The sequence below is a fragment of the Thamnophis sirtalis genome, unplaced genomic scaffold (assembly GCF_051295495.1).
Source record: "Thamnophis sirtalis isolate CommonGarterSnake01/CBP01778 unplaced genomic scaffold, rThaSir2_p1.2 scaffold_1, whole genome shotgun sequence".
Classification (NCBI taxonomy): domain Eukaryota; kingdom Metazoa; phylum Chordata; class Lepidosauria; order Squamata; family Natricidae; genus Thamnophis; species Thamnophis sirtalis.
Genome location: NW_028261381.1, coordinates 174178040 through 174195843, shown reverse-complemented (window position 1 = coordinate 174195843; position 17804 = coordinate 174178040). Strand labels below are relative to the sequence as shown.

General features: G+C 46.3%; 1 protein-coding gene across 1 annotated transcript in view; it reads left to right on the top strand.

Annotated features, from left to right (window-relative positions):
• KDM4B (lysine demethylase 4B) overlaps nt 1-17804 on the top strand; it is a 214400-nt gene that overhangs the window by 181798 nt on the left and 14798 nt on the right. Inside the window, exons 14-18 of the mRNA XM_087703333.1 lie at nt 3201-3379; nt 6334-6556; nt 10329-10405; nt 10639-10694; nt 11953-12061. Coding sequence (XP_087559459.1) covers nt 3201-3379; nt 6334-6556; nt 10329-10405; nt 10639-10694; nt 11953-12061 — 644 coding nt within the window. The remainder of the gene's footprint in view (nt 1-3200; nt 3380-6333; nt 6557-10328; nt 10406-10638; nt 10695-11952; nt 12062-17804) is intronic.

Sequence of the window (17804 nt, the reverse complement as noted above, 5' to 3'; positions counted from 1 at the left end):
TCTATATTCTATTCTCCTCTCTTTTCTCTTCCCTTCTCGTCCCTTCTCTAGTATATTCTATTCTCTCTTTTCTTCTCTCTTCTCCCCTCTCCTCTCTTCTCTTTTCTCGTCTCTTCTATATTCTATTGTTGTCTCTTCTCTAGTATATTCTCTCTTTTCTTCTCCCCTCTTCTCGTCTCTTTTCCCATCTCGTCTCTAGTATATTGTATACTCTCTTCTCTCTTCTCATCTTTTCTCATCTCTTCTCTAGTATATTCTATTCTCTCCTCTTTTTGCTTCTCTTCCCTTCTCCCACCCGATTTTGAAGCCTAAGGTAAGACTAGAACTCACAGTCTCCTTGTGATTGGTCCAGGTTTACCCAGCAAGCTTTCGTTCCTAAGATGGGACTGGAAGTCGGTGTCTGCTGGTGATTGGCGCAAAGTCACACAGCTGGCTTTCCTGCCAAAGATAGGACTAGAATTCGTCTCCTGGTTTCTAGCCCAGTGCCTTATAATGGCACTTTATTTGCTAAATCCACCCTTTCGCTAAACCCTAGCCAAGTTGAAAGCTGACAAAACAGATTAGAATCTCAACTAAGATCGTCTTGCTTCCTTTTTACTTAACGTTTGGGGTGACTTTGAGTTGCTCGACTTAGATTTAGCTAACCCCAACATTTTCTTTAAGAGCCCTAGTAATGGATAGCTAGTGTTTTGAATGTTTGAGTTTGATCATAAGGATATTTTAAAACTACTTTAAGCAGTATTGGAGATTTAGTCAGGTCATGTTGTTAAAAAATGGAAACGGATGTAATTTCTGTTTTAAGTTAATTGGGAAGCATTCTCTCTGGCTCTCTTTTTCCCTTTTGATCTTTATTTTAGTCCTTCTGAATTCCTGGAGGAATGCTTCAGCCGATTGGCTTTAAAAAGCACAACTGTTCCACTTTCAGAAAGCTCATTTGTTGAAGATTGCTTGGTCCGTTCCTGGCCAATGTTTCTGTAGGCCTAGCTCTAAACTAACTAACTAACTTTCTTTCTTTCTTTCTTTCTTTCTTTCTTTCTTTCTTTCTTTCTTTCTTTCTTTCTTTCTTTCTTTCTTTCTTTCTCTCTCTTTCTCCTTCCTTCTTTCTTTTTCCTGCCTCTTTATTTCCCTTCCTTCCTTCCTTTCCTTCTTTCTTTCTTCCTCCCCCTCTCTCCCCCTCCCTTTCTTTCCTCAAACTGGTATGCTGCCTATTTCACTAAACATGCCAGTCAGCAGCTTAGCACATTGAAAACTAAACCATAAACCTTTATTGACTGTTTCTTGAACCAAACAGGAAATAATCCAAAAGATCGTAACCATATTAAGTTGTTCAATTCCACAAGAGAGCCACACACTTCTCTTTTTTATTCCACACTTGGAATACTACATCCACTTTTCGTCACCACAAATACAAAAAATAAATGTCAAAACTCTAGAAAGAGTGCAGAGAAGGGCAACAAAGATAATTAGGGGACTAGAAGCTAAAACATACAAAGAGCAGTTGCTGGAATTGGGTATGTCTAGTCTTATGAAAAGAAGCGCTGGGGTTAACATGACTGCAGTCTTCAAATATTTGAGGGGCTGCCATAAAGAAGAGGGAGCAAGGCAACGTATCTGAAAGCAGAACAAGAAGCAATGGAGGGAAACTAATCAAGGAAAAAACCAACTTAGAACCAAGGAGAAATTTCCTGATGGTGAGAAAAATTAATCCGTGAAACGACTTGCCTCCAGAAGTTGTGGCTGTCCATCACTGGAGGTTTTCAAGAAGAGATTGGACAGCCATTTGTCTGAAATAAGACAGGGTTTCATGCATGATCAGGGGGTTGGAAGACCTCCAAGATGCCTTCTAATTGTATTGCAGAGCCACGGTGGCGCAGTGGTCAGAGTGCAGTACTGCAGGCTAATTCTGCTGACTGCCGGCTGACTGCAATTTGGCAGTTTGAATCTCACCAGGCTCAGGGTTGACTCAGCCTTCCATCCTTCCGAGGTCAGTAAAATGAGGATCAAGATTGTTTGGGGGGCAAGAGGCCGACCCTGTAAACCGCTTAGAGAGGGCTGTAAAAGCACCATAAAGCGATATATAAATACAAGTGCTATTGCTATTATTCTGTTCTGTTCTGCTCTAATCCAGTCCAGTCCAGTCTGGTCTGCAGTCTCCTCTCCCTACATCCAAGTTAAAAGGTTCTGAACCCACTTTTAGGAATCAGGAAATGTTAAGGTAATGATGATTTAATAGCTGACCAGCTGTAAAGCTGTAAATCGAGATGATGAAATGAGAATGAGTCAGCAGGGTTACTGCCACTTTAAGAAGCTGTCTATATAAGAGCTCTCTCTCTCTCTCTCATCGTGTTTTTTTAATCTCCGTTGTAGTTCTCTCTATCTCTGTATATCTCTCCATGAATGCTGCCTTGTTGTAGTTGAAGATTGATTGATTGCATGGTGTTGCCTAGTACATGTGTGTATGTATCTTTTATGTGTATATATGTATGTGTGTAAATATACATATATGTATGTACGTGTATGTACGTATGTACTGTATTTTTTTGAGTATAAGACACACCTTTTTCCCTCAAAAAAGAGGGGCGAAAATCTGGGTGTGTCTTATACACTGAATACAGCATTTTTTTGCCCCCAGAAACCCCACCCCTTCACCAAAATAGCCGTGCAGAGCCTTTGGGAGGCTTGCAGAGTGCTCCTGGGGGCTGGGAGGACAAAAATGAGTGAAAAACAGGCCATTTTTAAAGGCTATTCATGCCCTTTAAAAAAAAAAAAAGGCTGGTTTTTGTGAAAACGGGCCATTTTTGGGAGGTCTGCAAAGTGCAAAACCTTTTTTTTTTTAATTTGCCTCTTCAAAATCTTGGTGCGTCTTATACTCCAAAAATATGGTGTGTCTGTGGTGTGTACACACATACATACATACATACATACATACATACATACATACATACATACATACATGCCTTGTAGATAAACCTTGTAGATGTTTGTAAGAAAAAAAAAACTCTCCTGTACTGTATTTTGCTCCTGGGTGTGTCTCAAAATATTAGTCACGCTGTGCACACTCTGACAGGAAAAGAGACTCCCAAATGGTATCTGCAGGAAGCCCAGTCAAAGCCAAACTTCCGTATCTGATGTTCCCCATTTCATCTTCTTCAGGGGTGAGATGGCAACTTCCTCTTCTCTTGGCCCCTCTTGTCTTTCAGAAACTCCCCTCTTCAGTGCCGAGGAAGACGCTGGGGATCCAGAGCCCCTGAAATCTTTACGTTCCCTCCAGTGGAAAAACAAAGCGCCCAACTTCGCAGCCGAAAGACGATTCAACGCTACCGCTGCCCTAAGGGAACCCTACTGCGCCATCTGCACTCTCTTCTACCCGTCCCACCAGGTAATTGCGCAGATGCTCTGGGAGCAAGCAGGGATACAGGGGGTCCTCGGACTTACGGCCCTCTGTGTAGTGACCGTCTGAAGTTGCAGTGGCACTTTTAACTCTTACTTAGTCACCGTTGCAACATCCCCGCGGTCATGCGATCAAAATTTGAGGCCTGGGCAACCAGCGTGTATTTAGAGTTTATAGGGCGTTGGTGCAGGTAAGGATGCTCCCAATTTCTTATCAGTAAGTGTGTGTTTTTTTCAGCAATGGCAACTTTGCCATCTGGGAATTCTGGGAATTAGAAGTCCAACAGCCTGCAAAGTGGCCTCCTTCTTTCTGCAGTTCTCGGCGTTTCCCAACATTTCGGGTTGGCGGCCCAGAGCGGAGGGAAATGGGAAACGGGGGGATTTTGTGGAAGGGACAGGCAGGTGTGTGTGTGCCTGCAACATTCACAGCAACGCTTTGGCAAGTGGGGCCACAAGCACCTGCAACGAGGCTTGCCCGAGCGGGGCGCCCCGTCCACCTGCAGCGCTCTCGGCGACACTCCCACGAGTGGGGCCACACACATCCTGTTTACAACGCAGTCCTTTCAGCAGTTCCAAGAAGGCTCCTTGCCTCACCACTCAGGTGACCCCGAGAGCACAAATGAACCTCCAGGTGGCCTCAACTTCACTCAGAAAAACTGCTAAGGACAAGTGAACTGCAAGGAATATCAATCCTTCCATCCTCCACCCTTCAGTCAAAACCGAAGAAGCTTCTTTGGAGGAGAAGCGAAACGCCTTCAGGGAAAAACCAAGTCCAAGTTGCCTTTTGGGAAAAAGCACCTGTGGGACGATCACTTTGCTTCCCTCTGCCTAGATAAAAAAACACCCCTGCTCTTTCGAGGTCATTCAGCCAACTCTCCCCTTATTATCCCTAGGAGCTTTTGATGGCAACATAGCTTACCGTCATCTTTGTTTTTTTGACAGATTTGACCACAAATAACTTCGGCAGCTTTGTAGTTCTGGGTTGGCCGGAATGATTGGCAATCAGAGCCATCCCAGAGCTGAACTCCATTAGAGTTTATGGGCCAAAACCAGCAGTTTGGACTCTGCAGCCATTGGACAGTCGGTGTCCTATTGCAGTCTTGGCTCCCAGCCATCCTCACCATTGCGTTTTCCTTTTTTTTTTTTTTTTTTAACAAACTGCCGTTTCTCAGTTGCAGCCCCAGGTAGAGCGTTTCACAGTAGCCTGAATATGTGGGGATAAAGGCAGACGACCCTATCATCAAGGCTTTACCATCCAGGAAGGACCATAACTGGTGCATCAACTTGAGTTGGGCAAACTCCCTCTACACCCAGCAGAAGCTCTAAGGCCGGCTGGACTCCCAAATGGTGGACTCTGTGCCTTTCGAGGAAGGACAGCCACACCCAGAACAGTCATTGAGACAGTCCGATGAGTCTTCATCATCAACTTTGAACAATCCCATAATCCTTGGCAAGGTGGAGTCTGGGCAACTGAATGGAGCTAGCAGAGTGTTTACTGGCCGGATGCCCTTCCCTGTTGCCAGTGTATAGGTTTTTTTCTGCAGATCTATTCCCATTGTGCCCAGAGAGAGAAATATCTGCCTCTACCTAGGATCGAACTCAGGCAGGTATTTCTCTCTCTGGGCACAATGGGAATAGATCTGCATAAAAAAATGGTCTCCTGATTGTAAGGCGATAGCTCCAACTCTGGGCCAATGCTCCACTCCAGGACAGTCCGATGAGTCTCGACGGTACGATGATATTATCTAGCTCAGGGCTCTCCAATCTTGGCAACTTTAAGCCTTTAAGCTTTCCTGGGAATTCTGGGAATTGAAGTCTGCCAGGCTTAAAGTTGCCACGGTTGGAGAGCCCTGCTCTAGCTGGTATTCCACGGGCCGTGACCGATGCGCGACAGCCAACTTGCCGTGGGACAATTCAACTGCTCAACTGCTGAAGCCGACCTCAACTGCTCTTCCCCAGTTACTGTTGACTGAAGCCACACGCTGAGATGGGCTTATGGCCATGGAGATTCTTGCTCACCCAGATTGTCCCAAAAGTGCTTTTTCAAGAGGCAAGTGGACTTTTGGGTTTCTCTTTGAAGACGTTTTGCTTCTCCTCTAAGAAGCTCCTTCGGCTCTGACTGGATGGCGGGGAATGGAAGGATTTATCCTCCTTGCAGACAAAGCTAGTCGTTTGCATCCTTTTTGAAAGCCGTTGAGGCCCCTTGGAGGTTTTGTCTGTGTCCTTGGGCTCACCTGAGTGGTGAAAACGGGTGTGGAGCCTTCTTGGAACTGCTGAGCTGTGTTGTGTAGCTGTGCTTTCCTTTCGGATGTTTTCTGCCTTGTCTCCCTTCGCTGTTGAACATAGGCGCAGGCTGTTGGGGATGAGTTTGTGTCCAAGAAGGCTCCACACCCATTTGCACCACTGGATCAACCACAGCTTCTGGTGGCAAGCTGTTCCACTGGTTCATTGTCCTAACCGCTAGGAAGTTTCTCCTTAATATTCCAGGTTGCTTCTCTCCTTGATTAGCTCCCCTCCATTGTTTCTTGTCCTACCTTCAGGTGCTTTGGAAAATAATTTGATCCCCTCCTCTTTGTGGCAGCCCTTCAAATACTTTTTATAGTCTGCCCAGAACTTCCCCTTTCATTCAAAAAGAAAACAGATGCTTCTTTTAGCTATAAAAGAGGTCCAGGGAATAAATGGTGACTCAGTGCTCCCCACACTCACGACGACGATGATGATGATGATGATGATGATGATGATGATGATGGGCAGCAAAACTTCCTGCTCAGACCGAGGAAAGCTGTAAGGGCAACATATAACAACCTACAGGAAATAATAATTCCCTTTATATTTGTGGAGAAAAACACTCTCCCCAAGAACAGTTTTCACTTCTCTGGCAAGTCAAGAAAGGGGGGACCCCTTGCGATAATAATGTGGGTAATGTTTTTTTTCTGTCCCAAGGTCTCATCGGTGGAAAAGGAGACGGCCCTGCTGCCCAGTGCTGAAAGCCCCTCCCTCCAGCCCCCTTTTAAAAACGGGCAGAAGACCAAGCCTCTGATCCCTGAAATGTGCTTCACCTCGAGCAGCGAGAACACGGAGCCCCTCCCGTCCAACTCCTACATCGGAGACGATGGGAACAGCTTGTTAATCTCCTGTGCCAAATGCTGCCTGCAAGTCCACGCCAGTAAGTGCCGGCTGCCAGATTCCGTGCTGCGGCAACTTTGCTGCCTGTCTGTCTCATGCCAAAAAAAGGCCTCTGCGTCCGGACGGGATCCCCTCTTTAACAGAATAAAAGAGTGAGGAGGGACCTCGGAGGTCTTCTAGTCCAACCCTCTGCTCAGGCGGGAGACCCTATTTTAGATAAATAATAGAATAACAGAGTGGAGAAGGACTTTGGCAGGAAACCCTATACCGGGGTCAGCAAACTGTGACTCTGGAGCCGCATGTGGCTCTTTCCTCCCTCTGCTGTGGCTCTGTCGCCGGTCGGCGCCACAATTTTGAGAGGAGCTTCTGGTGGTGGTGGGAGGGCAGAGAAGCCCAGTGCGCCAGGAGAAGACTATGGCAAGGGGAGGGTTTTCCAGTTGTCTCCACGATTGATAGAGCTTTCGGTTATGACAGGTAGAGGAAAAAGGATGCCGCACTAGGAGGAGACTCTATGGTGGGGGAACTGGACTTCCGGTCAGCTCCAGAATTGAATGGGGGCTTCCGGTTAGGACCTTTGTGGCTCCCGGTGTTTTCTTTTCTGTGGGAAATGGGTCCAAATGGCTCTTTGAGTGTTTAAGTTTGCCGACCCCTGCCCTATACCATTTCAGTCAAATGGCTGTCCAGTCTCTTCTTCAAAACCTCCAGTGTTGGACAGGGGTGGGATCCTACTGGTTTAACAACCGGTTCGCTGGGCACGCATGCGCACTTGACATAGAAATCACCTTCCGCATTACTGCTGGGGAGGAAAACAGCTGAGGTGCGGCAATCCACTCTCCCGCGCCTATCAGCTGGGCTTCAGAAAAGGGAATGTAGGTGAATATAGTGCAAGGGCGGGCGGGGGGACGCAGCTGAAAGCCGGAGAAAACCATTCCAGCTGATAGTCGGAGCTACCAGTTCACCCAAACTGGTCCGAACAGGTGGAATCCCACCCCTGATGTTGGAGCACCCACAACCTCTGGAGGCAAGGAGTTTCACTGCTTAATTGTCCTCACTGTTAGGAAGTTTCCCTTTAGTTCTAGGTTGCTTCTCTCCTTGATTAGTTTCCATCCGTTGCTTCTTGTTCTGCCCTCAGGTGCTTTGGGGAATAGCTTGACTCCCTCTTCTTTGGGGCAGTCCCTCAAATATTGGAAGGCTGCTATCATGTCTCCCCTGGTCCTTCTTTTCATTAAATTGGACATACCCAGTTCCTGCAACCGTTCCTCATATGTTTTAGTCCCCTAATCCTCTTTGTTGCTTTGTTACATAGAGTCAAAAAATGGTAGCCCAATTCGAACAAGTAGGGCTTGGCAAATGACTCATATTCATATTCCCGCGGAGATCCGGACCCTTGCCATTCTCCCGGCCTTCCGTAAAACGATCAAGACCTGGCTGTTCCGGCAGGCCTGGGGCTGTTGAGTAATAATCCAGCCCCACGTGATTGAATGGTGATTTTATTTTATATAATTGTACTTTTAATATGCTACGTCTTTGCTTTGTTGTGAGCCGCCCAGAGTCCCTAGGGAGTGGGCGGCATACAAATTTTATTAAAGTTACAAAGTTTGTGACGGCTGCATTGTCCCATCTTCATGAGAGTTCCTTTGGCGACCTTCCGACAAGCAAAGTCAATGGGGAAGCTGGATTCGCTGTAGAACCATGGTACTTCCTTAACAACTGCAGCGATTCCCTTAATGACTGTGGTTTTAAAAGGGGGTAAAATGGGAGGAAACACACTTAACAATGCTGAGCAATGGAAATGTGTCAGAGTTTGTTGCAGAAAATCACTTCCAGAAAGCCCACACAGACAACTGATTCAGCTGGATTCATTAACTTCTTTATATACCTATTAACACATGAAGATAAACATACAATACCAATGTAAGTTTTCTCCAACGTTGTAGTAGTTACAAGCAAACACAGGCGGCAGCAGCACAGCAGAGAGGAGTTTTCAGTTCAGAGTTCAGAGTAGACAGAGTAGTTTCAGTTTCGATTCTCAGCACAGACTCAGATCTGTTTAAGCTCCCATTGGCTGCCTTAGTTGCTATGCCTATTCATTGGCTGACCTTGTTACCATGTCTCTCCCAGTCATGAATATTCTAACAAAATGTTAGGTTCAATTGTGGCTGTAAGTGGAGGGCTGTGTTTCTAGCCAACTTCTGCAAAGCGCCTGATTCCTCTGGCTCATCTTTTTTCTCAAAATCCATCTTTCCTTTCCAAAGATGAGTTTTCTGTCCTGCGCCAATTAAACGTAGGTTTCTTTTTCTGGTAATCACAAAGCAAGAAATCGGTATCCAAGGGTCATGCTTTCTTCACAAAGCTGTTGAGTTTTATATAAATAAGTCAGTTGAGACCCACCGATTGCATTTCGGCTTTCTAACCAGCTTTCCAAGGACTGCCCCGTAAACTCTTTTCTTTTTAAAAAAGGAATTTTTATTTAAATTAGTCACATACTGTACCGACATATGTTTCCTTAGGCGCCCTTCTATAGGTTTTCTGTTTATGGAAGGGAAAAAATGAGTTTGGAAGGAATTTTATATAGATTAACAAAAGCTCCCTTTGGCTTTGGGATAGTAATTATTATTGATAATCCTCAATTTACGGCCACAGTTGAGCCCAAAGTTTTGTTGCTAAGTGTGACATTAAGTGAGTTTTGCCCCATCTTACAACCCTTTTTGCCACCGTTATTCAGTGACTCCCTGCAGTTGTTAAGTTAGTCACACGGTTGTTAAGTGAATCCAACTTCCCCATTGACTTTGCTTGTCCAAGGGTCGCAAAAGGGGATCGCATGTCCCCGGGACACTGCAACCATCATAAATATGAATCAGCTGCCAAGCCCCCTAAATTTTGATCATGTGACCACAGGGATGCTTCAATGGCCGTTAAGTATGAAAAATGGCCATATGTCACTTTATTTGGTGCCTTTGTAACTCCGAATGGCCCCTAAATGACACTGTTGTAATTTGAGGACTACCTGTAATCCCCATAGTTGCCTCTCGAGTCAAATTATTCAGTCTTCCCTTTTCTTTGGAATTCTTTAAACATTTTTCACAAATATTTTTTTTGGGGGGAAACCCCTGTCGCTTCTCTCTTCCCAAAGAGAACGTTCAGAAATGGGACTGCTGAGGACTACTTTCCCTGGGCGATTGGACAGAAAAAGCGTTTTTATCTATTAAATGTACCTACTGCCCAGCTCTCTATTAAATGATTCTAGACCAGGGGTGGGACTCAGCCGCTTTGGACCGGTTTGAGCGAACCAGTAGCTCCGACCATCAGCTGGGGAACGAACCGATTCGCGCTGACGATCAGGTGCCCCTCCCTCCCCCCTCCGCCCCTGCGCTTTACTTGCCTATATCCTCTCTGATGATTCACGCGGCAAAGTGGATTGATGCACCTCAGCTGGGTTACTCCCCAGAAGTGAGGTGGAAGGTATGTTTTGTTAAAACTGTGATGCGCGGGGGGCGAAGCCCGCGCTCACGGAACCGATCGTTAAACCGGCAGATTCCCACCCCTGATCTGGATAACAATACAGCGATTAAAAAATTAATCCTAGCTTAAGCCTCCCGTGAGATGCGCTGTTTCTATATTTTCTCTTTGTGTTTGTGGCACCTGCTTTTGATGAGGGAAAACGACAACACAACATTCATCTTTTATTGAGTTTGATTTAAAGGCCTTGTGAAAGAGCTCGGCACAAGTGATTTTTTACTGATTTGCTTGCTTCTTTTCTTCCAGTTTCCCCCCCCCCCCCAGTTTGATACTTTATTTTTTTATTATTACAGGTTGTTACGGGATACGCCCGGACCTTGTGAATGAAGGCTGGACCTGTTCCCGTTGCTCAGCAAACTCACTGCTAGCGGTAGGCAAAACCTCTTTCTTGGGAGCCAAAAAAATAGAAATAAAAGCCTAAGTGGAGGGTTTGATCCCAGCATTATAATGCTAGCTTTCTTTGTGCCTCACATCCAGGGTACTGGATGCAATTCTTCTTTCCTTTCCCTTCTCCTACCCCTCTGTCCTGTAATTCCCCAAATATTTTGGTGGGAGATCTCCCCCCCCCCTCTTTTAAATACAATTTCCATGTTGCTTCCCCAGGATTGCTGTCTCTGTAATCTCAGGGGAGGAGCCCTTCAAAGAACTACAGATGGAAGGTAAATCGGCTATAAAGTGTTGTCTTTCTTTTAGCAATAGTCCTTAGACTTATGTACTGCTTTACAGCCCTCTCTGAGCGTTTTACAAATGTCAGCCTTTCGCCCCCCAATAATCTGGGTCCTCATTTTATCAATCTCAAAAGGATGGAAGGCTGAGTCCATCATGAACCGGTTAGGATCGAACTGCTGGCAAAGAGCAGAGTCAGCCTGTAATACTGCATTTTAACCACGGAGCCATCTTGAAGAGAGGGAGAGGAAAGGAGAGAGATTGTAGATAGACAGAAGAGAGAGAGAGAGAGAGAGAGAGAGAGAGAGAGAGAGAGAGAGAGAGAGAGAGAGAGAGAGAGAGAGAGAGAAAGAAAGAAAGAAAGAAAGAAAGAAAGAAATGATAGCACTAGCATTTATATACCGCTTCACAGTGCTTCCCAGGAAGAAGAGTTACATTAAAAAAAAAATTAAAGCAACCAAGAACATATGTACAGACTGAAGAAACTGTGCTGAGCTAAGGAGGGAGAGAGAGAGAGATTGTAGATAGACAGAAGAGAGAAAGAGAGAGAGTGTAGATAGACAGAAGAGAGAAAGAGAGAGATTGTAGATAGACAGAAAAGAGAGAGAGAGAAAGAAAGAAAGAACGAGAGATTGTAGATAGACAGAAGAGAGAGAGGGGGATTGTAGATAGACAGAAGAGAGAAAGAAAGAGAGAGGTTGTAGATAGGCAGAAGAGAGAAAGAAAGAGAGAGATTGTAGATAGACGAGAGAGAGAGGGAGAGAGATCGTAGATAGACAGAAGAGAAAGAGAGAGAGAAAGAAAAAGAAAGAAAGAAAGAGAAAGAAAGAAAGAAAAAGAAAGAAATGATAGCACTAGCACTTAGACTTATATACCACTTCACAGTGCTTCCCAGGAAGAAGAGTTACATTTTTTAAAAAAAATTAAAGCAACCAACAGACTGAAGAAACTTTGCTGAGCTAATTAGGGAGGGAGGGGGAGAGAGAGAGAGAAAGAGAAAGAAAGAAAGAAAGAAAGAAAGAAAGAAAGAAAGAAAGAAAGAAAGAAAGAAAGAAAGAAAGAAAGAAAGAAAGAAAAACAAATCAGTCCGGGCCCTTTTTCTCCTGGGTTGGAACGAGAGTGTTGTGATGCGTTTTAAAACTTCTACCCCTCTCTTGTTGATAACCTGATCTATTTTGGATGACTCTTTATGATATCCGGGGGGAAATATAATTATTTCAATCTCCTTTCTCCATCTTGGGTGTGTCGTAGGTGGGTGCATGTCATCTGCGCCATCGCTGTCCCCGAAGCCCGTTTTGTCAACATCCTCGAGCGCCACCCTGTCGACATCACTGCCATCCTCGAGCAACGGTGGAAGCTGGTAAGAACACCCCCCACCCCACCCCCCGAGTCCAATCACGAACAAAGGTGGGAAACTGGGAACTCTTTAGGAAGGGAAACTAAGCTTCACACGTTAGTGGCCTGGACCGGAAGCCATAGAAGAGAATGTGGGTAGCTCAGGGTTGAAGTGTGAGCTCCCTGGTGCTCTTGGAGACGTTTCACGACCCAACCAGGTAACATCATCCGTGCTAGGAGGAAAGGGGTTTGTAGAATGGTGGTGGTGAAGGGGAGAGGAGGAGAACTGTGGGGGTCCTGGGTGTTCTCTGAGCTTGGTTCTTCTCTTGCAGACATTTCAGTACCCAACTAGGTAACATCATCAGTGCTGAGGGGAAGGGGAGAAGGAGGATGACATCTGTGGGGTCCTTGATGCTCTCTGAGTTTGGTTGTTTTTTTGGAGACATTTCAGTACCCAACTAGGTAACATCATCCATGCTAGAAGGAAGGGGGAAAGGGGAGAAAGAGGAAGAGGACATCTGTGGGGTCCCTCGTGCTCTTTGAGCTTGTTTGTTTTTCATGACTTTTCATGACTCAGCCAGGTAACATCATCAGTGCTAGAAGGAGGGGGGTTTGCAGTGTGGTGATAGTGGTGGAGGAGGAGGAGGAGGAGGAAAAAAGGACTCTGGGGCCCTTGATGCTCTCTGAGCTGGGTTCTTTTCTTGTAGACATCTCATTACCCAACTAGGTAACATCATCAGTGCTGGGTGGGAACAGGGCTTGTTCTCTATCTATGTCCAAGGGGCTTGCCCAGGGATGTTGCTGGGAGCGTTGTTTTCTTCCTAGTGGTTCCCTGATTAGCCTGTCGCTGACTATACGGCTCTTTATCTGAATTGGTGGTTTCTTGGCTGGAAGATTCTCTGATGCTTTTGGAGAGGGCCCCCCCCCCCTTGGGCAAGTGGGGTTTGGGACCCTGTTGGCGTGAGGGGAAATGCATTCATTACTCAGGCTGGAGCAACAGCGACACACTGATACACACGGGATAAATTGTGTGGCGCCAGCTCCTTTATGGCTAACCTGACATTTCCAGCCCACCGTCCTCTTCATTAGCCAGGCTTGTAACAGCAAATTTAAACCCCCCCTTTTTATTTTAGACAGGGCTGCCTTGTCCTGCTTAATGGGCCTCCCGAGAGAAACCCACAAAGTCCTCGGGCAAACACCCCTTGCGCCTTCTCGGTCTCTCCACATTGCCGCTTTGTGAGTCGGCGGAGTCCATTGAGGCTGGGGCAGGGAGTGTCGTCTTAGCGGTGTTGGGAGAAACGTCCTTCTGGGTTCAGCTCCAAGTGGGGGGAAAAGACACGGGAAACATGGAGGCTGCTTGGAAAGATGGTTTAATGGTGGACAGGACCACATGGCTTGAGCTCCTGAGCAGAAGAGGGGGATCAAGGCTTCCAGGGGTTGGGTGAAGAAGAAAAGAGAGAGCGAGATGCTGAAAGTCCCTGATTTTATGCCCTCTCTGGGCTTTGAACTTGATCTTGTATTCTGATTGGTTGTCAGGCTCCCATGGGGCCATGCAGGGCCAACTCTCCAGGCTGTGTTTTGGGTCCAGGTTTGGTTGAGCCTTGCTTCTTCCCAGGTGCCCTGTGGTGAGATGGGTGAAGGGCGAATACTATCATGCCTTAATCCCATCACCCTGGAGCTGAAGGGGAGAAGATCTTTGTTATGTAGAATAGACTGACTCAGGACTTTTAATGGCCCATTGACCAAGGTGGGGGCTATTAAGAGTGTTTCCCGCCTAAAAACATGTTTCTCCATTTCTGATCCAGGGAAATATAATATTTTGCCTTTTCAATATTTCGCAGGATATTTCATTTCTCTAGGAGAGGGGTGGGTTTTAACTTCCTACAGTGGGCCAACCACACTCTGGAGCTGCGGCCACAGAGATGCTGTGAAGCCATGCCTCCTCATTGGAGCGTTGGCTGGCTTGAGGGCAGCGACCCACCTGAACAGAGAGAAGCTTGTGGCCTAAGTTTCCTTGGGCATTCCTTGGGGAGAGGGAGCGGAGGGGAGCCCAGGGGAGCTGGCTGGTAGAACATGAGAGACCTCAATTGTTGTTAGTTGCAAAGTCGTGACCGACCCATCGCGACCCTATGGACAATGTTCCTCCAGGCCTTCCTGTCCTCTCCCAACCTCTGGAGCCCATCAAGCTCAGACCTATTGCTTCCGTGACTCCATCCAGCCCCCTCATTCTCTGTTGTCCCCTTCTTCTTCTTTTGCCCTCCATCGTTCCCAGCATGAGGCTCTTCTCCAGGGACTCCTTCCTTCTCATAAGGTGGCCAAAGTACTTGAGTTTCCTCTTCAGGATCTGGCCTTCTGGATATATATATTTCATTTGGCTTGCCCTGTCAGCCTTGGTGGAAGTGGGCTTGATGCTTTCTTGATCAGGCTGTTAGGCCATCGGTATAGAAACAGAGAATCAACCCCACTCCCCTCTGGCACTGATGATGTTATCTAGTTGGGCCATGAAGCTTCTGCAAGAAAACCATCAAGCTCAGAGAGCACCAAGCCCCCCCTCCCCAACAAACCCTTTTCCCTTCTAGCACTGATGATGTTACCTAGTGTGGTAATGAAACATCTGCAAGAAAACAACCTCAGAGAGCACCAAGGACCCCACAGTCCTCTTCCTCCTCCTCCTTCTCCACTCCACAAAACCCACTCCCTTCTGATGACGTTACCTAGTTGGGCAATGAAATGTCTGCAAGAAAAGAACCAAGCTCAGAGAGCACCAGGACCCCCACAGTCGACCTCCTTCTCCTCCACCACCTTCTCCCCACAAACCCACACTCCCTTCTAGCACTGATGTTACCTAGTTGGGTCATGAAACGTCTGCAAGAATACCACCAAGCTCAGATAGCACCAAGGATCCTGAAATCCTCTTCCTCCTCCCCCACCCTCTCCATAAACCCCTTTCCCTTCTAGCACTGATGATGTTGCCTAGTGTGGTAATGAAACATCTGCAAGAAAAGAACCAATCTCAGAGAGCACCACATTCCTCCTCCTCCACTCCACAAAACCCCACTCCCTTCTAACACTGATGACGTTACCTAGTTGGGCAATGAAATGTCTGCACAAAAAGAACCAAGCTCAGAGAGCACCAAGGACCCCACAATCCAATCCTCAGCTAGAAAATTTTCTCTTCTCTTGCCGCTTGCTATGTCTCTCCGTTTCTGTACTCCTCCCTAGAGACCCTGAGCTCCCCTTCATAACCCCCCCCCCAAAGTCTCCTGGCCCTGCTCTTCCGCAGTCCCTTTCGTTTCCTTCTTGTCCTTCTGTCGCCATGCCCTCATTTTAAGCGCTGACCCAAAGGTCAAGCTTAAAGAAGCTGTGTTCGAGGGGTGCGCATTGGGGAGGGGAGAGGGAGCTGCAGGCTGAAATCAGGACGCTCCCATTTCGGAGCCAAGGGGAATTCAGGTAAGTGGGTTGCCAAATCCGAAGTGAAGGAAATGGACCAGGTTTGAATTAGTCTCTTGGCGGGAGGGTGGAGTAAACAAACATCCTGCAGCAGACAAACTGTGGTGCAGTGACCTGATTAGAGAGCAAAACACAAAACGGCCCCTGCTCAGTTCTTCTCGACAGAAGAAACTCCCGTCAAGAAGAGCAACAAAAATGATTAGGGCCCTAGAAGCTAAAACATAACAAAGAACGATGGTAGGAACTGGGTTTGTCTGGTCTAGTGCAGTGTTTCTCAACCTTGGCAACTTGAAGATGTCCGGACTTCAACTCCCAGAATTCCCCAGCCAGCATTCGCTGGCTGGGGAATTCTGGGAGTTGAAGTCCGGACATCTTCAAGTTGCCAAGGTTGAGAAACACTGGTCTAGTGAAAAGGAGGACTAGGGGTGATATCTTTTTTTAAAAATGTAAAATAGTTTTTATTAAACATTTTTAACCTTTAAAAACAGAAAAAAACCCAAAATATACAGAAAAAAACAAGACAAACATAACAATATATATAGTTTTACAACCGTCTCTATCAACATACATGTTTAGCTTTTGTAGTTCTCTATTCTACATTTCCTTCCTATCTGTTTTAACATCTGTAACAGTCTAACAACAGTTGTACTGACAATTGTAATAATATTAATTGTTCATATCACCATTATATTTACATTATGGTCAATACTTTAAGTTTGATAGTAATTCTATTTCCTGTTTTGGCTTCTATTTTCTAGCCACTTATGAATTCTATTCCATGTTTTATAATCCGATGCTTCTCTTTCTTTTAACTCCATGGTTAAGAGTGATATCATAGCAGCCTTCCAATATCTCAGGGGATGCCACAAAGGAGAGGGAGTCAAGCTATTCTCAGGACAAGGCAGAACCAGAAGCAATGGGTGGAAACTAAGCAAGGAGAGAAACAATGTAGAACTAAGGAGAATGTTGCCTGAAAGTTAGAACAATTAATCAGTGAAACTACCTGCCTCCAGAAGTTGTGGGTGCTCCAACACTGAAGGTTCTTAAGAAGAGATTGGACAAGCATTTGAGCAGGGGGTTGGACTAGAAGACCTCCAAGGTCCCTTCCCACTCTGTTGTTCTGTTCTTCTTTTTAAAAACCTTCTGTGATGGAGCACCCACAACCTCTGGAGGGAAGGGTCTGTGCAGATTCTCAATCATCCAGGTCATGGTTGCCCCAAAGGTGCTATTTGAAGAGGCAGCTGGACTTTCTGGAGAGGGAGGGTTTGAAGATCTTTCGCTTCTCATCCACGAAGCTTCCTCAGCTCTGGGACTTCTAGTGGGAAGCTGTTCCACCAACTAGCAGTCTTCCAATATTTGAAGGGCTGCCACTAAGAAGAGGCGGTCGATCTATTCTCCAAAGCCCCCGAGGGCAGGACAAGAAGCAACAGATGGAAACTAATCAAGGAGAGAAGCAACTTAGAACTAAGGAGAAGTTTCCTGACTGTTAGACAATTGATCAGTGGAACTGCCTGCCTCCAGAAGTTGTGAGTGCTCTAACAGTGGAGGTTGTTAAGAAGAGACTGGACACTCATTTTATCAGAAATAGTACAAGTACCCCTCAATGTACGACCACAACGGAGCCCAAAATTTATGTTGCTAAGCAAGAAATTTGTTAAGTGAGTTTTGCCCCATTTTACGACTTTTCTTGTCACATTTGTTAAGTGAATCACTGCAACGGTTAAATTAGTCAGACGGTTGTGAAATGAATCTCCCCGTGGACATTGCTTGTCAGAAGGCTTGTCGGGACACTGGAACCGTCATAAATTTGAACCAGTTGTCAACTTGCAAGCAGCTGGTCATTTGCATCCTTTTGGAGAGCCGTTGAGGCCTCTTGGAGTTTAATCTGTGTCCTCGGGGGTCACCTGAGTGGTGCAAATGGGTTCTATAGCCGCCTTGGCTACAGGGACACAGGGCAGAAAGCATCCTGCAGTCAAGAAGGATCCGCAGCCATTTCCACCCCTAAAGGTGACCCTGAGCGTACAGATCAGAGGTGGGTTCCTACCGGTTTGGCCCGGTTCGGCCGAATGCCAGTGGTATGGTGGCTGAGGTCGCTGGAACCAGCAGCAACTCAGGCCTGCCATGCCCCTGAACCGGTTCCCTTGTCGCCGCCATCGGTGCCGCCATCTTGTTTTTGAGTTCTGCGCATGCGCAGAACAATTTTATTTAAGCTCATGTAGTACGAGCAAATCGGCAGTAAAGCCAGCCAGAACCCACCCCTGATACAGATTAAACTCCAAGTAGCCTCAGCGACTCTCTAAAAAGGATGCAAACGACCA